The sequence below is a fragment of the Aethalodelphis obliquidens genome, unplaced genomic scaffold (assembly GCF_003676395.1).
Source record: "Aethalodelphis obliquidens isolate GAN/ISIS:26980383/991018 unplaced genomic scaffold, ASM367639v1 scaffold53, whole genome shotgun sequence".
NCBI lineage: Eukaryota > Metazoa > Chordata > Mammalia > Artiodactyla > Delphinidae > Aethalodelphis > Aethalodelphis obliquidens.
The window spans coordinates 14,102,861-14,123,584 of NW_020837997.1; the positions used below are offsets into that span (position 1 = coordinate 14,102,861).

Here is a 20,724-nt window from a genome sequence, read left to right on the forward strand (position 1 = left end):
GACCTCAGGGCCCGCGGCTCACCAACACGGACAGCCTAGTCTGGTCTGTAGCCCCCGCTAGTGGTGCCAGGTAAAATGCAGGACGACAGTTAAATCTGAATTTCAGATGAACAGTGAGTACGCTGAGAGCCCCAGGCCCGTCTTCAGGATGACTCAGGAGTTCCATCCTGTGCAATGGAATGTTTGACCCGGTTCCTAGGAGCAGGGCTGGGTCTCAGCTGTGTCTACACAGTAAGCACTCAACAAGTGCTTCCATATGAATGAACGCTCCACAGCGGAAAAACAAAAACTGGCCATAGGTTCCAATTCCAATGCCTGGTGGGGCACACGACCACCTCTCAGACCCTCAGTCTCCTCGACCAAAGAGAGGTCAGAGACCCCCTTTGTGGACCAGGCTTAACACCTGGGGCCTAGTAGGTGCTGGGCTTCAGTGGCCCCTCGTCCCAGTGGGGGAGAGGGCACAGGGCCTCAGGACCTGGGTTCTGCCCTGTCACCTCCCAACGGGGTAAACAGAGCCAGGAGGACAGTGAGTCCCCTGGGCCTCCAATCAGTGGAGCTGCTCTGGGACACCGGTCAGCTTTGCTCAGTGAACCGCGCACCACCTGGGGCTGGCCTATGAACGCAGGCCCTGTGGCTCTGCGCTCATTTCCAGGCTTTGCTGAGGACCTTCTGTGTGACGTCAGGAGAGTCGCACGGCCTCTCAGCCTGTTTTCCCATTTGGGACACGGGCCCTAAGAACACGACTTCTCTGTGTACCTAGATCTCAGCCCAGAGCAGGGTCTTGCACATAGCAGGCCCTCACTTTCTGCTCGGGAAGCAAGGACCAAGGGGACACCCACCCCCATTCGTGCCCCTCCCTGGGTCTCCGGGCGTCTCTCCAATTTCCAGGGGAGAGTAAGGGCGCCACCGCGTGGCCAAGACGTGAAGCGACTCCTGGCAGCTCCAGCCCGGCTTGCAGGGCGTGGGGTCTCCGGACTTTTGTCCCCGAAGATCCCTACGCTAGGCACGCCGTCTCTCAGCCTTTGGGTCACCTCCTGGCACCGCATTACCGGGACGCTGCCGCCCCCCTCAGTTTGGCTCGCCTCCATCCGCTCCCTCACGCAGCGTGCAATCTGTAAAGGCGGACCGGGTGCAGGAGTGGATGACTTTATTGCTCGGGCCCCCGTGACCGCCGCCCCTCAGGTCCTCCTCAGGCAGCTGAGCCCTCAGCCATCACTCCGTCGATCCAGGCCACGTAGCTCGCCACGCGCGTGTAGATGCCGGGCTTCTTGTGGTTGCCACAAACACGTGAGCCCGAGGTGACCACGCCCTCGGCCACGCCGCCGCACACCAGCGGGCCTCCAGAGTCACCCTGCAGGGAGCGATGTCATGAGGTCCTGTCATGAGGTCCGGTGCAGGGCCGCCGCAGGCGTCCGGCCCGCCCTTCGGCGTCTGGTCCGGCTCCACCGGCGCCTGCTGCAATTCCCCTCAGCCCGCCGGTCCCAACAGTTCCCTCGCTCGTCAATCTCAGGCCCCGCCCACCAAGGCCCCACCTCCGCCGGCTTTCGGCTCCGCCCCTCTCCAGGCTCCACTCCGCACTCCGTCCCACGGAAGTGGAACAGCCCCCTCCTCCGACCCTGCCCCACTCCTGGCCCTCTCCAAGCTCGGGCCCCAACTCGTCCGCACCCTCTTCCAGATCCCACCTCTCCTCCCAACCCTGCCTAGACTTCTGGCCAGCCACGCCCACCCAGTCTGAGTCATTGACCCTCCCATCTCAGCCCCCACACCTGCCTCAGGCCACGCCCACTCTCCTGGGGGGGGCACTCTGCGAGCTCCCCCGCGCGCGACCCGCCCTTTCCATCAGCCTCGCCTCCCGTATTCCCGCGCGCCCCGCCCCTTCTGTTGGCTCCGCCCCCCGCCGGCCGCGCCCCCCCCCCCCCCCCCCCCCCCCCCCGCCTCGCCCTCCCGAGGCCTTGGCCCCCACCCCTCTACTGGACCAGCCCCGCCCTTGCACCTTGCAGCTGTCCCGGTGTCTGCTCTCCGCGCACATCATGCTGTTGGTGATGGTGCCGTCATGGTACTTGCGCAGGTTGCAGGTGGCGCGGTCGAGCACCGGCAGGAGTAGGTGCTGCAGGCGGTCTGGCCGCCGGCCAGCGTGGTTAACCACGCCCCAGCCGGCCACGTCGCAGAGCGTGCCGGCCGCCACGTCGCGGTCCTTGCGCTGCCAGGGCAGGGGCTGCACGTAGGGGCCCAGCACGGCCTTCTCAGAGAGCTGGGGGTTGGGGCGGAAGGGGATGTTAGGGTCGGGGCGGGGGCGAGGGCGAGGGCCCCGGGGCAGCAGGGGGGACCGGGGCTAGACTCAGCAGACCTGCAGCAGGAGGAGGTCGTGGTCGATGGTCTCCGGCCGGCTGTCTGGGTGGGGCACTGCGCGTAGCACGTCGTACAGGCGCTTGGAGGGCTCCGGCTGTGACAGGGAGTGCGCGCCCAGGAGCACCTGCACCTTCCCGTCGGCCCTGGGAGTGGGGTGGACCCACCATCAGAGTCACGTTCCCGCCCCACCTCACCCCACCCCACCCCGTCCCGCTCTTTGCCCCAGGCCACTCACACATCCTCCAGGCAGTGCGCTGCGCTCATTACCCACTGCTCGGCCACCAGGAAGCCTCCGCACACGTGCTTGCCGTTCACTTGCACGGATGCCATGTAGGGCCGCGAGTGGGACATGGCCTCTCGGCCGCCCAGGATCCTGCCGCGGGGCTGAGCCGCTGGAGGTAGGCAGGTCAGCGTGAGGACTTAGGGGGTGACTGCAGCCCCCCCCCCGCTACGATTCTCTCTCTACCCCGAGGCGGCTCCAGCACCCCTCAGACCTGGAATTCCATCCTTACAATCCTCCCCGACAGAGTTGCAAACTCCGGGGGGGCCCAGGGAGGAATGCCCGAGAAGACAGATGATAGGGAGTGACCGAGTCTGGGGCAAATGCCATACCTACACATTGGGCCTGAGGCTGCAATTTAAACATAAGGAAAGCCGGACTGTCCAAACCCAACACCCCTGCCAGCCATTACCCCTCGAGCTGCCGGTTTTCCAGTGTGTGGAAAGCTAGGTTCAAAGTTTTGAGAATTACCCCCGGTGGTCCAGTGGTTAGGACTCGTTGCTTTCACTGCCGAGTGCACGGGTTCAATCCCTGGTGGGTGATCTAAGATCCCACAAGCTGCACAGCCCGGCCTCCTCCCCACCAAAAAAATAAACCACCAAAATTTTGAGAATTCTTTGGTTTTCAGAGGCTTCTGTTCATGTGAAACCTGCCCCCTCCCTTCCCACTTAGGGGGGCTGGAGGACAGTCCTGTTTGACGGAGCAGGCCCCCTGGCTGACCGCCCTGCAGGCTGGTGGCCCCCAGCGGTCACCGCAGGCCCAGGTCCACTCACCACACACGGTCGCCCCGAGGAGGATCAGAGCCGCCAGGTGCAGGGAGCGGTCCGCCATGATGCTGCAGTGGCCTTGACACTGACCCAGGCTAGGCCCTGGGGGTGCTTTTATGAGGGTGGAAGGGGGCGGGCTCTCGCACAGGCCCTATCAGCCGGGTGGGCAGCAGCCCAGTTGGCATGGGGAAGCCATCTGGCCACCCTCCCCAGGGGTGTGGTTGTCTCCCATGGACTTTGTACCAAGAGTATAGACAGGCTGCTGGGCATACGTCCCGCCTCTGTGAGCCTGGCCCAGGGCTGGGCCAGGCACAGGGGCTCCTGTGGGGAGCAGCCCCTCAGGATGGGCGGCAGGCAGAGCAGAGGGATGGACCTACACCCAGCCTCACAGCCCCGTCTCTGCAGAGTGCCTTTGCAGCCCCAAAGTTTCACAACAGCAGCTGGGAACCACAGTTTGTAAACAGCCCACTTCCGCATTGTCTGCTTCTTTCTCTTTCTCTTCCTCCTGCAACTTGGAGAGGAGGTCGGGTGGGGGTGGGGGAGAGGTCATCCAACACCCTTGTCCCTGTTGCTGTGGCTCTGGAGCTTGATACCCGAACAAGTAGAATATTGGAAAGGTGGTGTGTATGGGGCAGCTGGAAAGACCATTGGATACAAGTGACAGAAAAACCGAGGCAAACTGGGTGGAGCCTTCTGCAAGGAAATTACGTGGAAAGTTCATGGGTCTACCTTCAGGTGTAGCTTGATCCAGTTACTTGAACAAGGTCAGGTTTCTGCCTTTGGTTCCTCCTTTCCTCCTTGATGGCTTTTCTCCTCACCAGGCTCCCCTGTTGTGACCCCAGACTCGGCCCAGGAGCTCAGTCAGCCCCTCCGTAAATTCCCCATCACTGTAGCCGGAATCTCAAGCCTGCCTCTGACTGGCCGAGCTTGGATCGCATGCCCCTACACCGTCACTGCGGGCAGGTGATGGCAGGTTCTGAGGAGCAGAACCTGGGTCACATGGCCCTCTATAAGTTGGGGATGGCGGGTCAACATCTCGTGAACCTACTACTAGTGGGAGATGCTGCGTGTGACCAGAAGGGTGGGGAGGACCTCAGGCTGCTCCCAGTGGGAACAGTGCACAATCTTTTCCCCTCTCCTTCTTTTCGTGGTGAAAAGAAAAATAGAGAACAACATAACAAATGGGACTTGTTAGATCCCAACGTGTTTTCTTACTCAAATCAGAAACTCTGAAACGAAAGCCCATTCGCATGTGGAGTCCAGATTATGTAAGTCAGAGTGTTGGAAATTGCAACAAAATTTGGAAATGACCCAACAAGACAAGATGGTTCAATAAATAACCCTGCTCGTCCCCGGATGTTTTGTTGACATGGAAAGACCGCCAGGGTGTAGTATTGATTAAGTGGAAAAAGTGATTGCAGGGCAGTGGGTCACCTTTCTGAGCCGCTGGCACCTGGGGGGAGGTGTGCCCCGGTGACAACCTGCGGGAAGAGCCGGCAGGCAGAGGGAGCAGCAGACGTTAACGACCTTGAGGTGGGACCCCCCCCCCGGGGGGGGTGCTGCAGGGATCGGGTATTTGAGGATTTGGCACGAGGGGACAGAGAGGGAGAGATTTATCCTGGCCCCCTGGTGTGGGGTCCGGGGTGGGGGAAGGGGTGTCACCTGATGTTAACTTCTCTCATTTACTTGCTTGGGTGATTATTTCCCACGCCATCAGACTGTGAGCCGAGTGATGGCAGAGGCCACATGTGTCGCGGCCCCCACCTGTGGCCCCAGGAGGTTCCTTCTCAGGCTCAGAGGCAGAAGAGGGGTGCAGGCTGGCCGTCTCCCCCAGGGCTGTGACTCCTTCGGGGCTGGGTGTTTCCTTGTGAAACATCTGCGTGGCTTTGCCCCCCGACCCCTGCCAAGGCAGAAGGCTGGGGAGGTGGGGGAGGGATTGTCTCCCCACCCAGTGAGGCCAAGGCTGGCCTGGGACCCCAACCCCTGGCTGGGTCCTTCCCAGATAGTGTGCCTCACTCTTCCCCACAGGGAAACTCAGGCTCAGAGACAGCAAGCAAGTTGCCCAAAGTCACAGAGCCGGGACTCAAACCCAGGCTCCTGAGCGTGGCCTCACAGCTCTCTGCACCTCCACTTCCTCATCTGTAAAGTGGGGCAACTCATAGGACCTGCCTCGAGGGCGGAGAGCACCAGTTGAGTGAATACTTGCAAAGACTCACAATGGTTTCTATGCCTTGTAAGCACTCATGAACACTCGCTACAGTGCTTTTCAGTATCGCCACCTGCAACATTAGTTTAATTATGCTTGATAGGAGGAAAAACCAGAAATGGCAATCAGTATCCTTTTGTAGAGGGTGGGGAAGGGACTTCTTACCCCAATGCCCTGAATTAGCTGCCACCTGGTGGCAGCGTACTCGTGACATGCCCAAGACATTCTCCTGAGGACTTTTGACACCCGGTGGCACAACCAGCAAACCCCCAGACACATTCTACAAAACAGAAGGTTTTTATTGTGCTAGGTGCCACATGACGCTGCATGGGAAGGGCCCAGCCAGGGGCGGGTCAGGTGGGGTGACAGGAGAAGCCCCTTCTAGCAGGTCCTGCCCGCAGCGTCCCTAGGGTGGAGGGAGGGGCCGTCATCGTCACCGTAGCGGCGGATGATGGAGTTGATCCAGTCTGCAAACTTGGCGACGGAGGCAAAGGCGTCTGGGAAGGTCCCGGAGCCGCAGCCCCCTCGGATGAAGGAATCGATCCCATGGACCAGCCTGTTGCAGACCAGGGGCCCGCCGGAGTCCCCCTGTGGAGCCAGACAAGTTCGGGAGTCTGGGCTTCCAGTCCCCACCCTCACACCCCCACCCACCCCCTTCAGGGTCGGGGACTCCTTCCACGGGACTGGCTGTAGTCCTAGTTGCTGCAGCCTGGATGGGAGCGCGGTGGTGGCTCGGGGGGACATGGGGTACGTACAAAGCAGATGCCGGCATGCCGGCCTGGCACCAGGGTGCACACGTTGGAGGGGCGGCAGAGGGCTGTCACCACGGTCACGTTGAGCTGCTGCAGGACTGGGGGCGGTGGCCGGTTCGTGTCCAGCTGGCCCCAGCCCATGGCCACACACTGCACCCCTTCTCCCACGCCTTGGTCCTGGGCGGGCAGCTGGGCCACCTGCACATTGGTGTTGATGGTGGCCATCCTGCTGAGCTGCAGCAGGTGGGATGGAGCAGTGGCATGTCACAGAGGGTGGGGAGTGACGACCCTCACCTCTCTGGGCCCTGGTTTCCCCAACCAAGGCTCCACCATGGTCCTGGAATGTTTCAGAGCAGGACACCCACCCTGCAGGTTGCCTCCCACTTCAAGCCTCAGTTTCCCCGTCCGTAAAGTGGGAGCAGTCACCGTGGCTCAGGGCATCCCTGGATCTGTCTTGAGTGCAATAAACAGTAGGTAATAGGGCTTCCCTGGTGGCATAGTGGTTGAGAATCTGCCTGCTAATGCAGGGGACACGGGTTCGAGCCCTGGTCTGGGAGGATCGCACGTGCCGTGGAGCAACTAGGCCCGTGAGCCACAACTACTGAGCCTGCGCGTCTGGAGCCTGTGCTCCGCAACAAGAGAGGCCGCGATAGTGAGAGACCCGCACACCGCGATGAAGAGTGGCCCCCGCTTGCCACAACTAGAGAAAGCCCTCGCACAGAAACGAAGACCCAACACAGCAAAAATAAATTAATTAATAAACTCCTACCCCCAACATCTTCTCTAAAAAAAAAAAAAAAAGGTAATAAAGCAAACGATGGGCCACAGCAACGACCATAAAACCCTTGTTCTAGAACATTGCCTGAGAATAATCATAGCTGGGCAAGCAGAGGGGAAAGGCAGGTTTCTCCCTCCGGTCTCCCACTGGCCCGAATGTGGGGAATTTTGCCCCATTTGGCAAAGAGGGAGACTGCCCCTTCCCTCTGCCAGCGGGCACAAAAATACCTTTCTCGCTGTCATCTCATGTAATCTCTGACAGCCCTGCACGGCGGGGGTGGGGTGGGGGTGGAGAGTATTTCTCTGTTTTACAGAGGGGGAGACTGAGGCACACAGAGATGGGGGCGACACCGGGTCTGCGCCCGCCAGCCTTGTCCCCCAGGCTCCTGCCCCTCCCCCACCCTCCCCAAGCCTCCCACGGGCCTTTGCACCTGCTCTTCCTGCCCCGCCCCCGGCCACGCACCTGGAGAACCGCGATGTCATTCTGCAGGCGCAAGGGGTTGAAGCCGTTTTTAAAGACCCGCTGGACCCTGAACGTCTGCCGGGTCCGCTCTTGCCGACGCAGGTTATGTGCCCCCAGCACCACGCGCACCGACCGGTGGTTCCTGGGGCGGGGGGACAGGAGGTGATTGGGGCGCCCGCGGGGTCGGGAGCGGCGGAGAGACCCCGCCCGAGCGTAGGAGGACCTGCAAACCCTCGCGCCTTCGCCGGAAGGCCCCACCCCGGGCCCGCAGCACGGCCCGCGCGACCCTCGCGCGGCGGGCGCACTGGAACCCGAGATGGGGACGCGCGGGGACACTCACATGCCGTTCAGACAGTGCGCGGCCGACAGCACGAAGTTCCGCGCGATCAGGGTGCCGCCGCAGAAGTGGCGTCCGCGCCTCTGCAGGGACGCCATGAAGGGCCACGCGTGCGGCCTGGCCGGCCGGCCCCCCACGATCTCCGAGGCCAGCGCGGGGCCTGGGGGCAAGGGCGGTGGCGGCGGTGAGCGGCGCGGAGGAGCCCCGCCCCCGCCCGGGAACCCCCCCCCCTCCCAGGACCCCACCGGGTCGGGTTCTTGCCGTGCTTGTCGCCCAGAGAGGTGAGGGGGCCTGCAGGGTCCCCCTGCCAGGGCGCAGCTAGATCTGGACTTCACCCGCTGGGAGTCCCCAGAGACCCCGCTGTTCAGACCTCACCACTCAGGACCTCAGCCTTCTCCTTATCCCAGCTGTCACTCCCCATGAGGATGAGGGGGCCGAGAGGGTCCCCATCAGGTGGAGAGGCAGGACTGGACCCCAGGGACTGACCCGGGCCCCGCTCACCACCCAGCAGCACGGCCAACAGGACAGCGGCCAGGGCAGGGCTGGAGGGTCTGCAGCTTTGGATCATGGTTGGGCGGGAGCTCTGGCGTCTCTGCCCTTTGTGCCCACCTGCCCCTCTTATAGCCCCCATGCCCCAAGGCCGTTGCAGTTGCCCGTGGGGGGGCCTGGTGCCCCCGCTTCCTCTCTGCCCATCCTGGGACGTGGGGGACGAGGGGGTGATGGGAGAACAGGGGGGAGAGGATGTGTGCAAGGGGCGGGGCTGGCTCCAGGAGGGTCCCCGGATCAAACTCAGGATGCACAATTAAACTGGAACGTCAGATAAGCTTTTTTTTTTTTTAGCATAAGTATATCCCAAATATAAGCACAGGATGTACTTACGTACAAAGTTAGTCTTTGTTTATCCGACATTCAAAGTTTGCTGGGAGTACTGTATTTTTGCTAAATCTGACCACTCCGGCCCAGAGGAGTTGGCTGGGATGCCCACGTGCCTCAGTTTACCCAGGGCAACGGCAACCATGTGCACGCAGCCCTGTCCTGACATTTGGGAGCTGCCTACCCAGTGAAATGGTGGGGGGACTGGGCTTTGAACCCAGGTGCCCACAGTGCCACAGATTTGCTGCCTATTCCTCAGCCTTGGGTCTCCCTCTTGGAGCCCGGACTGGTTGCTGTTCCTAACGGGGAACTCAGTCCCACCTGGGACCTGGTCAGTCTCTGGGGGCCCTCAGAGGTTCTGGGAAGGAATCCCTCCCACCCCCACCCCACCCGTACCCCTCTGAGCTTCTCTGAACCCCCTTCCAGCCTGAGGCAGAGGAAAAAATTCCTGCCCAGACCTGGAGGCTGGATCATGGATCTCCAACCAAGTTTGAGAACTTCAGCCTGGACCTTGGAAGAACTCAAGCCGAACAATTGAGATGGGGTCCACCAGGGCCAGTTCCCAGCCCCGTGGCCCCAGTTCAACTCCCCCACCCCCACCCCGTCCCAGGCTGCTCCAGCTGCAACTGTTGTAGCCAAGGCTGTCGCAAGAAGCAACGTTCTCCTGGCTCGGAGCAGGGTTCAGGGGAGGGAACCAACGGATCCATCTGCAGGAACAGGCGGGCGGGGGCCCTCAGGGACACCCAGAGGCGGGCTGGGGCTGGAGTCCAGTTTGTCCCTGGGCTCCTCCTTGGTGTGTGGCCACAGGCAAGCAAACCTCCATCTCTCCCCTCTCGGTGGGGTCCCCACCCTGCTGAGTTAAAGTTACCATAGAGCACTTGGTAAGCACCTGCTGTATACATAACCCTGTTTCCAGTGGGGGTGGGAATAATGGAGGAGACCGTGACTCAGGCAGGGAGACCAGATTTAAACAAAAGCTGCATCTATATGGAGCACCACCTGTATGCTATTTCCTCACAGGTCATGGTGGCTAAGCTTGTGGACTCTGGGTTCAGATCCTGGAGTGGCCACTTGCCCACTATGACTTCAGGCTATGGATGTAACCCCTCCATGCCTCAGTTTCCTCATCTGTAAAATGGAAGTTATAGGCTCCCATCTCACAGGATTGTCCTGAGGATTAAATGAATGAACTTTTTGTAAAGTTCTCAGATGAGAAAGTGCCGTCCTTGAGGGCTTGTTAACCATTAACCCTCTTCCAAAGGGCGTGGTGCTGGTTGCCTTGGGGAGCGGGGCTGGGCATCTGGGGGAGTTCTGATTCACGATCAGAGCCGTGATGCCACGGGGAGTCTCTCGTTTGATCCCCGTCACACCGCAACAGGAAAATGATGCTCTGCGTGTCCTTCCCACGCTGTTGGGAGCCGCCCTGCTGTCCCCGAGGTCCCCCAGGTCGCATCTGCCCAACATCCTGTTTATGATTCCTGTGGGTCTGTCCCCTGAATCTCAACAACCCCGGCCAACCTCCAGCAAATCAACCCAGGCCCCTATATCCCCCAGCCTCACCTCCCCTTCTTGGATCTGATCTTTGGTGTGCAGAACTTTCCTCTGTCACACACACACGTACACGGGCTCATGGAAAATAGAAAACAGGCTTCCCTGGTGGCACAGTGGTTAAGAATCCGCCTGCCAGTGCAGGGGACACGGGTTCGAGCCCTGGTCCGGGAAGATCCCACATGCCGCGGAACAACTAAGCCCGTGCGCCACAACTACTGAGCCTGCGCTCTAGAGCCCGCGAGCCACAACTACTGAAGCCCGTGAGCCACAACTACTGAGCCTGAGCTCTAGAGCCCGCGAGCCACAACTACTGAAGCCCGTGAGCCACAACTACTGAGCCCGCGCGCCTAGACCCCGTGCTCCACAAGAGAAGCCACTGCAGTGAGAGAAGCCTGCGCACCCACCCCAACGAAGAGTAGCCCCCTCTCGCGCAACTAGAGGAAGCCTGTGTGCAGCAGCAAAGACCCAAGGCAGCCAAAAAAAAAAAAAAGTTAAAAAAAAAGAAAGAAAATAGAAAACACCCGGGGCTGTTTTTTCTGGATCTTTCTGTTCCCATCAATGGGCTCAATCCAACATTCCCTCCAGCAAACCTCATTTACCCCCAGTGCTGGGCACCAAAATCCCTCTGGGCTTTTTATAGAAACCACTTCCCTGCCGCTGGCCCGTGGGAAATGCAGAAAATTCCCGGCGTTCCCTCAACACTTATCAGCTTGCGTTTCCCAGGATTTCGGCTTTGCCTCAGGTCTCAGCACACCCTTGCTCCTGCTGAAGTGGAAAACCAGTCTCATCTCCTCCCCTGGGGTGGTCGGCTGAGGTGTGAAACAGTTAAAAAGGGGGCAGCCCTGGGGGTTCTGGCTCCAGCTTGAATTCGCATGCTGCCACCAGATGGCGGCAGAGTAAATCAGTAACAAAAGAGCTGCCTTCCAACTCTGGTGTGTCCGGTGAGCTGGTTGGCCCCTCTCTCTGAGCCTCCACTGCCTCATTGCCGTGGCCACGTGCCCTCTCCACGGCTGGCCAATGACCCCTACCTCTGCCTGGCCTCAGGCCTCTCCTCTAGACCCCAGTTCATTCTGTGGCCCTGCATGCTCTATCCCTGCCCCCTCCCTGACCTGCTCTCCTTCCCCCACACCCCCAAGCTTGTCCTGATGCAGGGCCCCTTACACTGGCTGTGCCTTGCCTGGCGACACTTCTCCTTTTGTTCGTATTCAGGCATTGCTGCCTCCTTCAAGAAGCCTCCCTAATAGCCTTTCTGCCTGCCCCTGACCGGTCAGGAGCCCCACAGGCCCTGGGCACCCCGTGTTATGAGAGCTTGGTCCTCAAGTGGCCCCAGAGCTAGGAGACACAGAACTGGACAGGACACCCCTAGCCCTGAGGGCCAGGGTGGGGCTCCTTGGACACTTGGGAAATGTCTGGAGTGACTCCGTTTTCCAGATGAGGAAACTGAGGCACAGAGAGGGGCAGCAACTTGCCCCGGGTCACACTGGCGGGGCTGGGTTAGAACCCACGTCTGCGGGCATCTGGGGAGTGGGATCCGCTGTGACCTGCGCCCTCCTCCGACTTCCAGGCCTCTGTTCCCACCCCCACCCCGAGCTCGGGGTTTGGGGACTCGGACGCTGAGGACCCTGGGCCACTCTCCCCCACATCTCCCTGTGGGAAGGACACACAGGAGCCAGGGGGACGGTTCAGCTTTTATTGATGCACCGTGGGTCTGCCTGGCTCCCAAGAGCCGGGGGCGCAGGAAGGGGGGCACGGGCGCAGAAGCAGACCCGTCGCGTCTCTCCACAGCATGGCCTCAGTGGGGGTGGGGGTGGGGCCTCAGGGGCCGTCCTCGCCCCCCGCGTTGCTCAGCACTGAGCAGATCCAGTCTACGTAGAGGGAGACGCGAGCAAAGAAGTCCGGGTACTGGCGGGTGGCGCGTCCCTGGATCACAAAGGAGTCCATGCCCTGGATGACACCGTCGCAGATCAAGGGGCCGCCCGAGTCTCCCTGGGGAGGGTGCAGGTCGGTCAGTCACTCAGGCCAGGCCAGCAGTCAGACGAGGCTACCTCAGGGGAAGGGGCCACGTAGGAGTGAAATGTTTCCAGTCTAGAATTTTCTTTAAAGTATGTGGGTGAGACAAGGAGGGGAGGCCCCTCTGGAGGAGAGAGGGCATTTATTGGCCCCCTGCTATATACCTGGACCCCAGAATTCTGGGTGTGGCCCCAGGAGCGGGGCTGGGGCACCCACCCAAGGGGGGGGCTGAGGGGTGGAAAAGCCCCCAGACCCATGAAGGCCCCGTTACCCCCTCACGATGGGTGTGCCCACCTTCCAGATGGTGTGACGGAGGCACCCGCCTGCCTGCCCTCCCTCCCTGTCCCGGCTGTCCCTGCAGCCACCGAGCTGCAGCCCCCAGTACATACAAAACAGATGCCAGCGCTGCGTCGGGGCACAAAGGTGCACACGTTCTGTGGCCGGCACAGGAAAGTGACCACGGTGACGTTGAGCTCCTGCAGGACCTGGGGCAGCGGCTCAGGTGCCCAGGCGGCCCCAGCCCACGGCCAGGCACTGGGTGCCGTGGGGCAGCAGCTGGTTCTGCTGGGGGAGCTGGGCCACCGCAACCTGGGGGTTGAGGGTGGCCGGGCGGTCCAGCTGGGACAGAGGGCGGTTGGTGGGCAGTGAGTCTCCAGGACCCGCAGCCACCCGTGGACGATTATCTCAAAGTGCCTCCTCCAGGCCTTTGCACATGCTGTTCCCTCCGCCTGGCTCTACCTCAGGGGTCACCTCCTCCAGGGAGGCTGCCCTGATCACCCTCCAAACCTGCCAGGGCTCAGTTTCACATTCCCCGAGGCCATGAGACTCCCCTTTGCAGCATTGGTCACTGTTGCGTTCATTCACTTACGAAGCACTTATTGAGCACCAACTGTATGCTTGATCCTGGGCTAAGCCCTGGGGATCCTACCTCTGCCTTCCGGGAGCTTATCTTTGGGGCTGGGAGGGGCCAAGAAGAGAATGGCAGGTGGCAGAGTCAAGGGAAACATAGCCCAGTGATGAACAGTGTATGGGGGAGGGGTGGCTGTCACTCAAGTAGGGTGAGGGGAGGCTTCCCTGAGGAGGGGAGGCTGGTGCCAAGGCTGAGGGTATCTGGGAACAGCGCAGGCAGCAGGGAGGGGACGCAGCTGGGCAAAGGCTGGGGGCGGGGCGTGGGGGCATCCCGCTTGCTCAGAAGGTGGTGACTGGCTCTCTCCCCACCAGGCCGTGTCCCACGCCTGCCGGGGCTCCTGTACAGTAGGTGCTGGAAAATGAATGAACAGGGGTTCCTGGGCCCTGCTGGCCCCGCGCACCCACCTGCAGGAGGAGGACGTCATTCGGCTTCTCCTGTGGGTCGTAGTTGTTCTCAAACAGGCGGCTGATGCTGAACCTCTGCTCGGTGGGCTCGGAGGTCTGCAGGCTGTGCGCCTCGCTGGGACCCCGCCCCCCCCCCCCCCCCCCCCCCCCACGTCCTGAGGCCCACGGTGCAGCCCCTCAGGGACTGCCCGCCGTCCCAGGAGACGCCCCACCCCCACCCCGCGTCTGCATCTTGCCCCCGAGGGTTGGACCCCTGGCTTGAGCTAATCCTCCTGGGGCTTCAGGGGGTCACGTCGGACTGGAGAGCAGGGCAGGTGCCTGCCTAGTTTGGGATGAGAGAGTTGGGCAGATGGATGGAGGGGCTGAGACCAGGCAAGCGGAGGCAGGCCGCGCCTCGCCCCCTCGGACCCCCGGGGCAGCGCCGCGCCCCCTCCCTCGGAGCACCACCCCCTCCCCGGGCAGGCCCGCACCGCGCAGGCGCACTCACTCACACGTTGTTCAGGCAGTGGGCTGCGGTCAGCACGAAGCGCGGGTGGATCAAGGTCCCCCCGCAGAAGTGGTTGCTGGGGAACAGCTCCAGCGACGCCATGTAGGGGCGCGAGTGGGGCTGGGCTTCCCGCCCGCCCACTATCTCCGCGGCCCGGGCTACACCTGGGGACGCCGGGGTCAGCGGCCGTCGCCTTGCCTAACGCCCTCCGCGGCTCCCTGGACGGGGGACCGACCCCACCCCACCGCCCCATCCCCCGCCCAGGGAGCCCAGACGGGGGTCGGGGGACGAGGGCAGAGCCGCTGTGTGGCCTCCACCAGGCCCGGGACCCCTCAGAGCCTCCGTTTCCCCATGTGCAAATTGGAGGTCCCGTAGCAGCACAGGGCGGCTGGGGGCTGTGGAGGGAAGAGGCCCGGGCCGGGGACAGTTAGCGCTGGGGAGAGCCCGGTGGTCATTATCATTATTATTTCAGTAGGCTCCCAGGAAGCAGCGGCGCCCAGTCCTGGAGGTCAGGAGGGGGAAGAAGCTGGCAAGATGACCCATCTTGCAGATGGACAAACTGAGGCATGAAAAAGCCTCATCAGGATGAGGGCGGAGGGGTTCCCTCACTCCGGTTTTTCCTCTGACATGTGCGTCGTTCACTCGGTGACACATTCGTTCGTGCGTGCACACTTACTGAGTGCTTGCTGGGTGCCAGGTGCTGTCCAGGGATTCTGGTTATATTGAGTCCCTAGGACACCTCCCTGGGCAGGAAGGACTAGGTTTTGCCCATTTTACAGATGGGGAAAGAGAGCTACGTATCCCAGGCCCCGCCTTTCTCTCCTCCCCTCCCCTTGAGGCATTCATCCCAAGCAGCCAGCTGAGCTGGGTCCTGCTTCACTTTCCCCATCTGAGCCGTGAGGGCATGGGACAGGCAGATGGACGGACGGACGGACTTGGGCCCCACGCACCGCCCAGCAGCACAGCCAGCAGCACCGGGGCGAGGGCAGGGCTGGAGGGTCTGCAGCTTCGGGTCATGGTTGGGCCATGCCCCCTGCCTGCCCACCCCCTCTTATAGCCCCAATTCAGGGAGGCCATTAGGGTTGCCCCACACCTGGGCTGGGCGTCCCCACTTCCTCCTTCCAGCTTGAGGGCTGGGGAGCTTGGGGGTCAAAGCTGCACCCCAGGAAGCCTGCAGGGGCTTCAGGCTCAGGCTCGGGGTCCTCAAGAGATGCAGGAAGGTGGCTCCCACCCACCCCATGCGGGAAGTCCTCTGGACAAGGGGGCTTGTGGCCACAGCCCTCACAGTGACATGCACCCCCGCTTCCACACCTCCAAGGGGGCACTGCCTGCCCCCAGAGGGTCCCTGTAGCCCCAGCAAGGTGAGATGTGGCCGACGTGTGCAGGGGTGGGATGAATCCCACTCAGCAGGACAGAAAAGGGGGTGAGGGTCTCAGAGCACTGCGCCTCCTGAGACCCACAGGATCATCTCTCTGCCCTCACTTTGTCTGGGGGAGTCGCTCTTCCCTCTAAGGCAGAGCTCTCACCTGGGGCGATTCCTCCCCCAGGGACACCTGGAGATATCTGGGGACACCTGTGGTCGTCACGACTGGGGGGCTCCTGGCATGCAGTGGCTGGGACCAGCGATGCTGCCCCACACGGGAGGGGGCAGGGGGAGACTCTGGTGCCGGGAGACATTTATTTATGTATCTATTTATAACTGACTCATTATTATGAAAAATTTAAACCTACAGAAGCATCGATAGAGGAGCTCACGGAATTTGGGGGCCAAAAAAAAGTTGTTAAGCTTTTCATTTTGAAAGCATTTCACGCTTACAGCAGTCCGCAGAATTCCCGGATGTGCTGCCCCAGCTTCCCCGGGGCCACGTCTTGCACAAAGTTTGCCCCCTCACAGGCCGCCTGGATTTCACAATCAGCCAGTCTCTGGTCCAGGATCCCCCACCCCGCCTCCCCGAGTCTCCTGGGCTCTGGGGCAGCCTGTCAGCCTCTCCTGGCCCTCATACCGTGTCCTTGGTGGCAACCTGGTGGGTTTTTGGGGGAACGTCCCTCCAAATGGGCTTGTGTGGGGTCCCCACACGGAGATGGGGTCTGCGTACCGATCGATGGTCCCCAGGACGTGGGGCATCATCTCTGAGGCGCCTGCGTGTCCCTCCCGCCGAGTCACACTTTCCCCTTTGGAATGAATGAATGTCTCTGAGGCAGAAACACCTGCTCTGAGTTTTGCCCACAAAGGACTCCTGGAGCAGCCTGCGTGCCTCACTGCTTCCCGCCCTGCGGTTGGCTGCCCCTCTGCCGATGCGTTTTTATTTTTTATCTTTTAAATTTTATTGAAGTAGAGTTGATTTACAATGTTGTGTTAATTTCTACTAAACGGCAAGGTGACTCAGTTATACATATATATATATATATATATATATATATATTCTTTTCTTTTTTTCCCCCCCCAGGCTCTTTTTTTCAAATTAATTAATTTATTTTTTATATTCTTTTCCATATTCTTTTCCATTATGGTTTATCACAGGTTAGTGAATATAGTTCCCTGTGCTCTACAGTAGGACCTTGTTGTTTATCCATCCTATGTATAATAGTTTGCATCTGCTAACCACAAACTCCCAGTCCATCCCTCCCCCACCCCTCTCCCCCTTGGCAACCATAACTCCGTTCTCTATGTCCGTGAGTCTGTTTCTGTTTCGAAGATAAGTTCATTTGTGTCATAGTTGAGATTCCACATATAAGTGATATCACATGGTATTTGTCTTTCTCTTTCTGACTTACTTCACTTAGTACGATCATATCTAAGTTCATCCATGTTGCTGCAAATGGCATTATTTCATTTCTTTTTTATGGCTGAGTCGTATTCCATTGTATATATGTACCACATCTTCTTTATCCATTCCTCTGTCGATGGACATTTAGGTTGTTTCCATGTCTTGGCTGTTGTGAACAGTGCTGGTATGAATATAAGGGTGCATGTATCTTTTCAAATTATACTTTTGTCGGGGTATATGCCCAGGAGTGGGATTGCTGGATCATATAGTAACTCTATTTTTAGTTTTTTGAGGAACCTCCACACTGTTCTCCACAGTGGCTGCACCAACTTACATTCCCACCAACAGTGTAGGAGGCTTCCCTTTTCTCCACACCCTCTCCAGCATTTGTAATTTGTAGACTTTTTGATGGTGGCCATTCTGACCCGTGTGAGGTCAGAATTCACACCTCATTGTATTTTTGATTTCCTCTTCTCTAATCACTAGTGATCTTTTCATGTGCCTGTTGGCCATCTGTATTGCCAAAGTGTTTTTAAGTCACACATCAGCCCAGTCACTCGGGAAAGGCCGCCGGGCGTCTGGGACTCCGCAGCCCTGGGTGTGGCCCTGACATGTCTCCACAGAAACCCGGGGCTGCTGTGCCTTTTGCTTTCAGAACTGGTTTTTCTCGTTTGACAAGAACAACTCTTCGGACTGGCACTGTCCGGTCCAGTGGGGCAGGCTGCTTGGTGCCTCGGTTTCCCCACGTGTACAATGGGGTGATCGTAGTCATAGTCCCTCCCCCAGGGCGACAGCAGGAGGATTGGATAAGTTAGAGTATTGGAGCGTGTGGGCGCGCAGTGAGGTGAGGTGAGCACAGGTGCCGGCCCTGTCGCTGCCACCCCACCACTCCCTTCCTTTTTCTGCTGTGCTTCTCCCTGTCTCAGCCCGTCCTCTCAGCGGCTGGGCCGGGTCAGCACGTGCCTCTCTCAGATCCAGGCTCTTCTGGGGCCAGACGCGGGGCGGGTTCACCCCAGGGTCCGGAGTCCCTCGCCTCGGTTCACATTCTGCTGTGCTTTGCGATTCTGGGCTAGAAACGCCACCTCTCTGGGCCTCGGTTTCCCCATCTGTTAATGCTGGGGAGTCATGAGAACAACCCCACCTCAGGGGCTGACTTCCCTAATACAGTTAAGAGCTTGATGAAAGGGGATACACACAGGGGAACATCACTCAGCCCCGAAAAGGAGAGAGACACTGACACTCGCTACAGCGTGGATGGACCCTGAGAACACGATGCTCAGTGAGAGAAGCCAGACACAGAAGGACGCACAGGGTGTGATTCCATTGATGGGAAACGTCCAGAACAGGCAGAGGGTTCCTGGTTGTCAGGGGCTGGGGGAGAGCATGGGGGTGAGTGCTCATGGGGACAGGGCTTCTTTTCAGGGTGGTGAGAACGTTCTGGAATTAGAAGTAGTGGTTGCACAACCCTGTGACTATACTAAACGCCGCTGAATTGTTAAGCGGGTGGGTTGTGTGGTAGGAGAAGTACATTTCGATAAAGCTTTAACTGAAAAAGAAAAAGAAACACACACACACAACCTTGCTAGGTAACTGCCCACAGGGTCCTGGCCGGAAGCTCTCCCTCCCCAGGGAGCCTCCCGGTGGGTGGGGTGGGGGGTGGGGGGGAGGGGAGTCACAGCATCAGACAAGACAGGGGGATGGCCCGGGGTCCTCCTCGCTGCTTCAGGCCTGGGGTGGGGGCAGGCAGGTGAGTGCAGGGCTGGGGGGCTGCCTGAAGGCAGAGGCTTGGGAAGGCACGGGACTGGGTGGGGAGCTGGGGCCACCGGGAGCCCTGGGGGTTGTAACTGGGAGGGAGGGAACCATCGGGGGCCTCTGGGGGTCGGGCTGGCAGGTGGAGGGGAAGTGAGGCTGGAAGCTGTGGCCTCGGCCCCTTCCCGCTCCAACTGTGGCTGGTGCAACAGGCAACGGCCTCGCCGGGAACGCGGGCTGGGGCGGGGTGAGGGGGCAAGCGGACCCGAGCCGACCCACCCAGGATCGAGGGAAGGAGGGCGGGAGAGGCTCAGCCTCTTTGTCTCTGCCTCTTTTTCCTCTTCTCTCCTGAAAAAGGAAAAACAGTCCTTTCTTGAGGGGGCCAGTGTTGGGGGCTCCAAGCTGAGACCATATGCTCTTGGACCGCAACACCCTAGGGCCTCAGTTTCCCCATCTGAACAATCAGCAGGCGGGACCCCTGGGACCCTTCTGGGCTCCTGAGCCGCTGACATTCCTCTCTGGGCCTCAGTTTCCCCTTCTATAAAGCAGGGCCCATTCTGAACCCCCAATTCCACTCCTGGGTACAAATCCATAGCATTGAAAATCGATGTTCAAACAAAACATGTACACAAATGTCCACAGCGACGTGATTCACATTAGCCAGGGTGGAACCAACCCAGAGACCATCGATGGATGATGTGGATATACATCCCTCCACACCCGGGAACATCACTCAGCCATGAAAAAGTGTGAAGCCCCGACACTCGCTACCACGTGGATGGACCCTGAGAACACGATGCTCAGTGAGAGAAGGCAGACACAGAAGGACACACAGGGTGTGATTCCACTGATGGGAAACGTCCAGGACAGGCCAGTCTACAGGAACAGAGAGTTAGTGGTTAGTGGTTGTCAGGGGCTGGGGGACGGGGAGGAGAGGTGACTGCCGATGGGGACGGAGCTTCTTTTTGGGGTGATGGACAGCGGTGAGGGTTGCACAACCTAGTGAAATACACTAAAAACCACTGAATTGTTCCCTTTAAAAGAGTGAATTTTATGTTATGTGAATTTCACTGCAATAAATTATGAAAAACAAATAAACAGACCCAGGTCCCACAGACCAGGCCTGTAGGATGGGGTGAGGGCCTGGCACACAGCTGGTGCCCAATAAGCGTCAGCAACGCCAGTGGTGATAGGAGCTCCCTGGGCCTCGGGCTCCCCATCTGTAAAATGGCTTAATGGCAACACAACTAACCTTGGTGGCCGGTGAGTGTGGGCCATCGCTGGGGGCTTCTGGGGCAGTGAGTGGGTGGAGGGTGCGTGGTCAGGGCAGGGGGCTCGGGACCGCGCAGACCCCAACACCACCCCGCTCGGGGCACAGCGCCGCCCCTTCGAGCCCCTCCCCTCCCCTGCGTGTTGGGGCGTCAGCAGTGCCTCCAGGAGAAGGGCAGAGCTGGGCATCTCCATTTTGGCCCCGACGCCGGCTGGGCTGAGCCCCTTCCACCGCTGTGTGCTACCCGCCCGCCCCGGCCTTCTGTGGTCTCCCCACCGCCAGCCCGGACGGAACACTGGATCCTTTGCAGTCTCTTTCCCTCGAGCCACGTGGCAGGACCTGTCCCCGTCTGTGCAAGGTGACACGTGGGCAGCCCCCAGGGCGGCACCTGTTTCGGATGCCCGACCCGTCCCTGCCACCCCGTCCCCCCAACCCCAGACGAGACACCGCAGACGGCAGGCTTCGTGATCACCCCCCTGGGTGAAAAGCCCACCTCCCAGGCCAGCAGGCATTTCTCATGCACTGGGTGAGGGGCAGTGTTTCCACATCGTCAAGAGCCTTCTGTGTTTCTTTGCTGTGAACTGTTTACATCCGGGACCCACTTTTTTACTACTGGGCTCTAATTGTTTTCCTTACTGATTTTAGGTGCACGTTATATGTATTATATTATAAATATATAAGATAAATATATTATAAATATAAATGTATAATATTTACACAATGGATTTGGTATATTTTATTATGAGTTATTAAGTATATATATATATATAT

At 59.7% G+C, this 20,724-nt stretch overlaps 4 protein-coding genes across 4 annotated transcripts in view; 1 reads left to right on the forward strand and 3 right to left on the reverse strand.

The window, feature by feature from the left end:
- The window catches only part of LOC113608976 (uncharacterized), a 61,989-nt gene that overhangs the window by 21,066 nt on the left and 20,199 nt on the right, over window positions 1-20,724 (forward strand).
- Window positions 1,131-3,641, reverse strand: CFD (complement factor D). The gene is made up of 5 exons (XM_027085983.1): window positions 3,403-3,641; window positions 2,585-2,741; window positions 2,348-2,492; window positions 1,994-2,251; window positions 1,131-1,351 (listed from the first exon to the last, which is right to left on the reverse strand). The coding sequence occupies exons 1-5, from the start codon at window positions 3,458-3,460 to the stop codon at window positions 1,190-1,192; spliced, it is 780 nt and encodes a 259-aa protein (XP_026941784.1). The 5' UTR covers window positions 3,461-3,641; the 3' UTR covers window positions 1,131-1,189.
- Window positions 5,881-9,037, reverse strand: LOC113608952 (neutrophil elastase-like). Its single transcript, XM_027086015.1, has 5 exons — window positions 8,433-9,037; window positions 7,935-8,091; window positions 7,595-7,736; window positions 6,358-6,588; window positions 5,881-6,190 (listed from the first exon to the last, which is right to left on the reverse strand). The coding sequence occupies exons 1-5, from the start codon at window positions 8,560-8,562 to the stop codon at window positions 5,984-5,986; spliced, it is 867 nt and encodes a 288-aa protein (XP_026941816.1). The 5' UTR covers window positions 8,563-9,037; the 3' UTR covers window positions 5,881-5,983.
- On the reverse strand, window positions 12,171-15,831 carry LOC113608859 (myeloblastin-like). Its single transcript, XM_027085831.1, is given in 5 exon segments — window positions 12,171-12,341; window positions 12,755-12,866; window positions 12,868-12,983; window positions 13,680-13,794; window positions 14,171-15,831. Coding segments are annotated over 5 exon segments (612 nt in total). The 5' UTR covers window positions 14,269-15,831.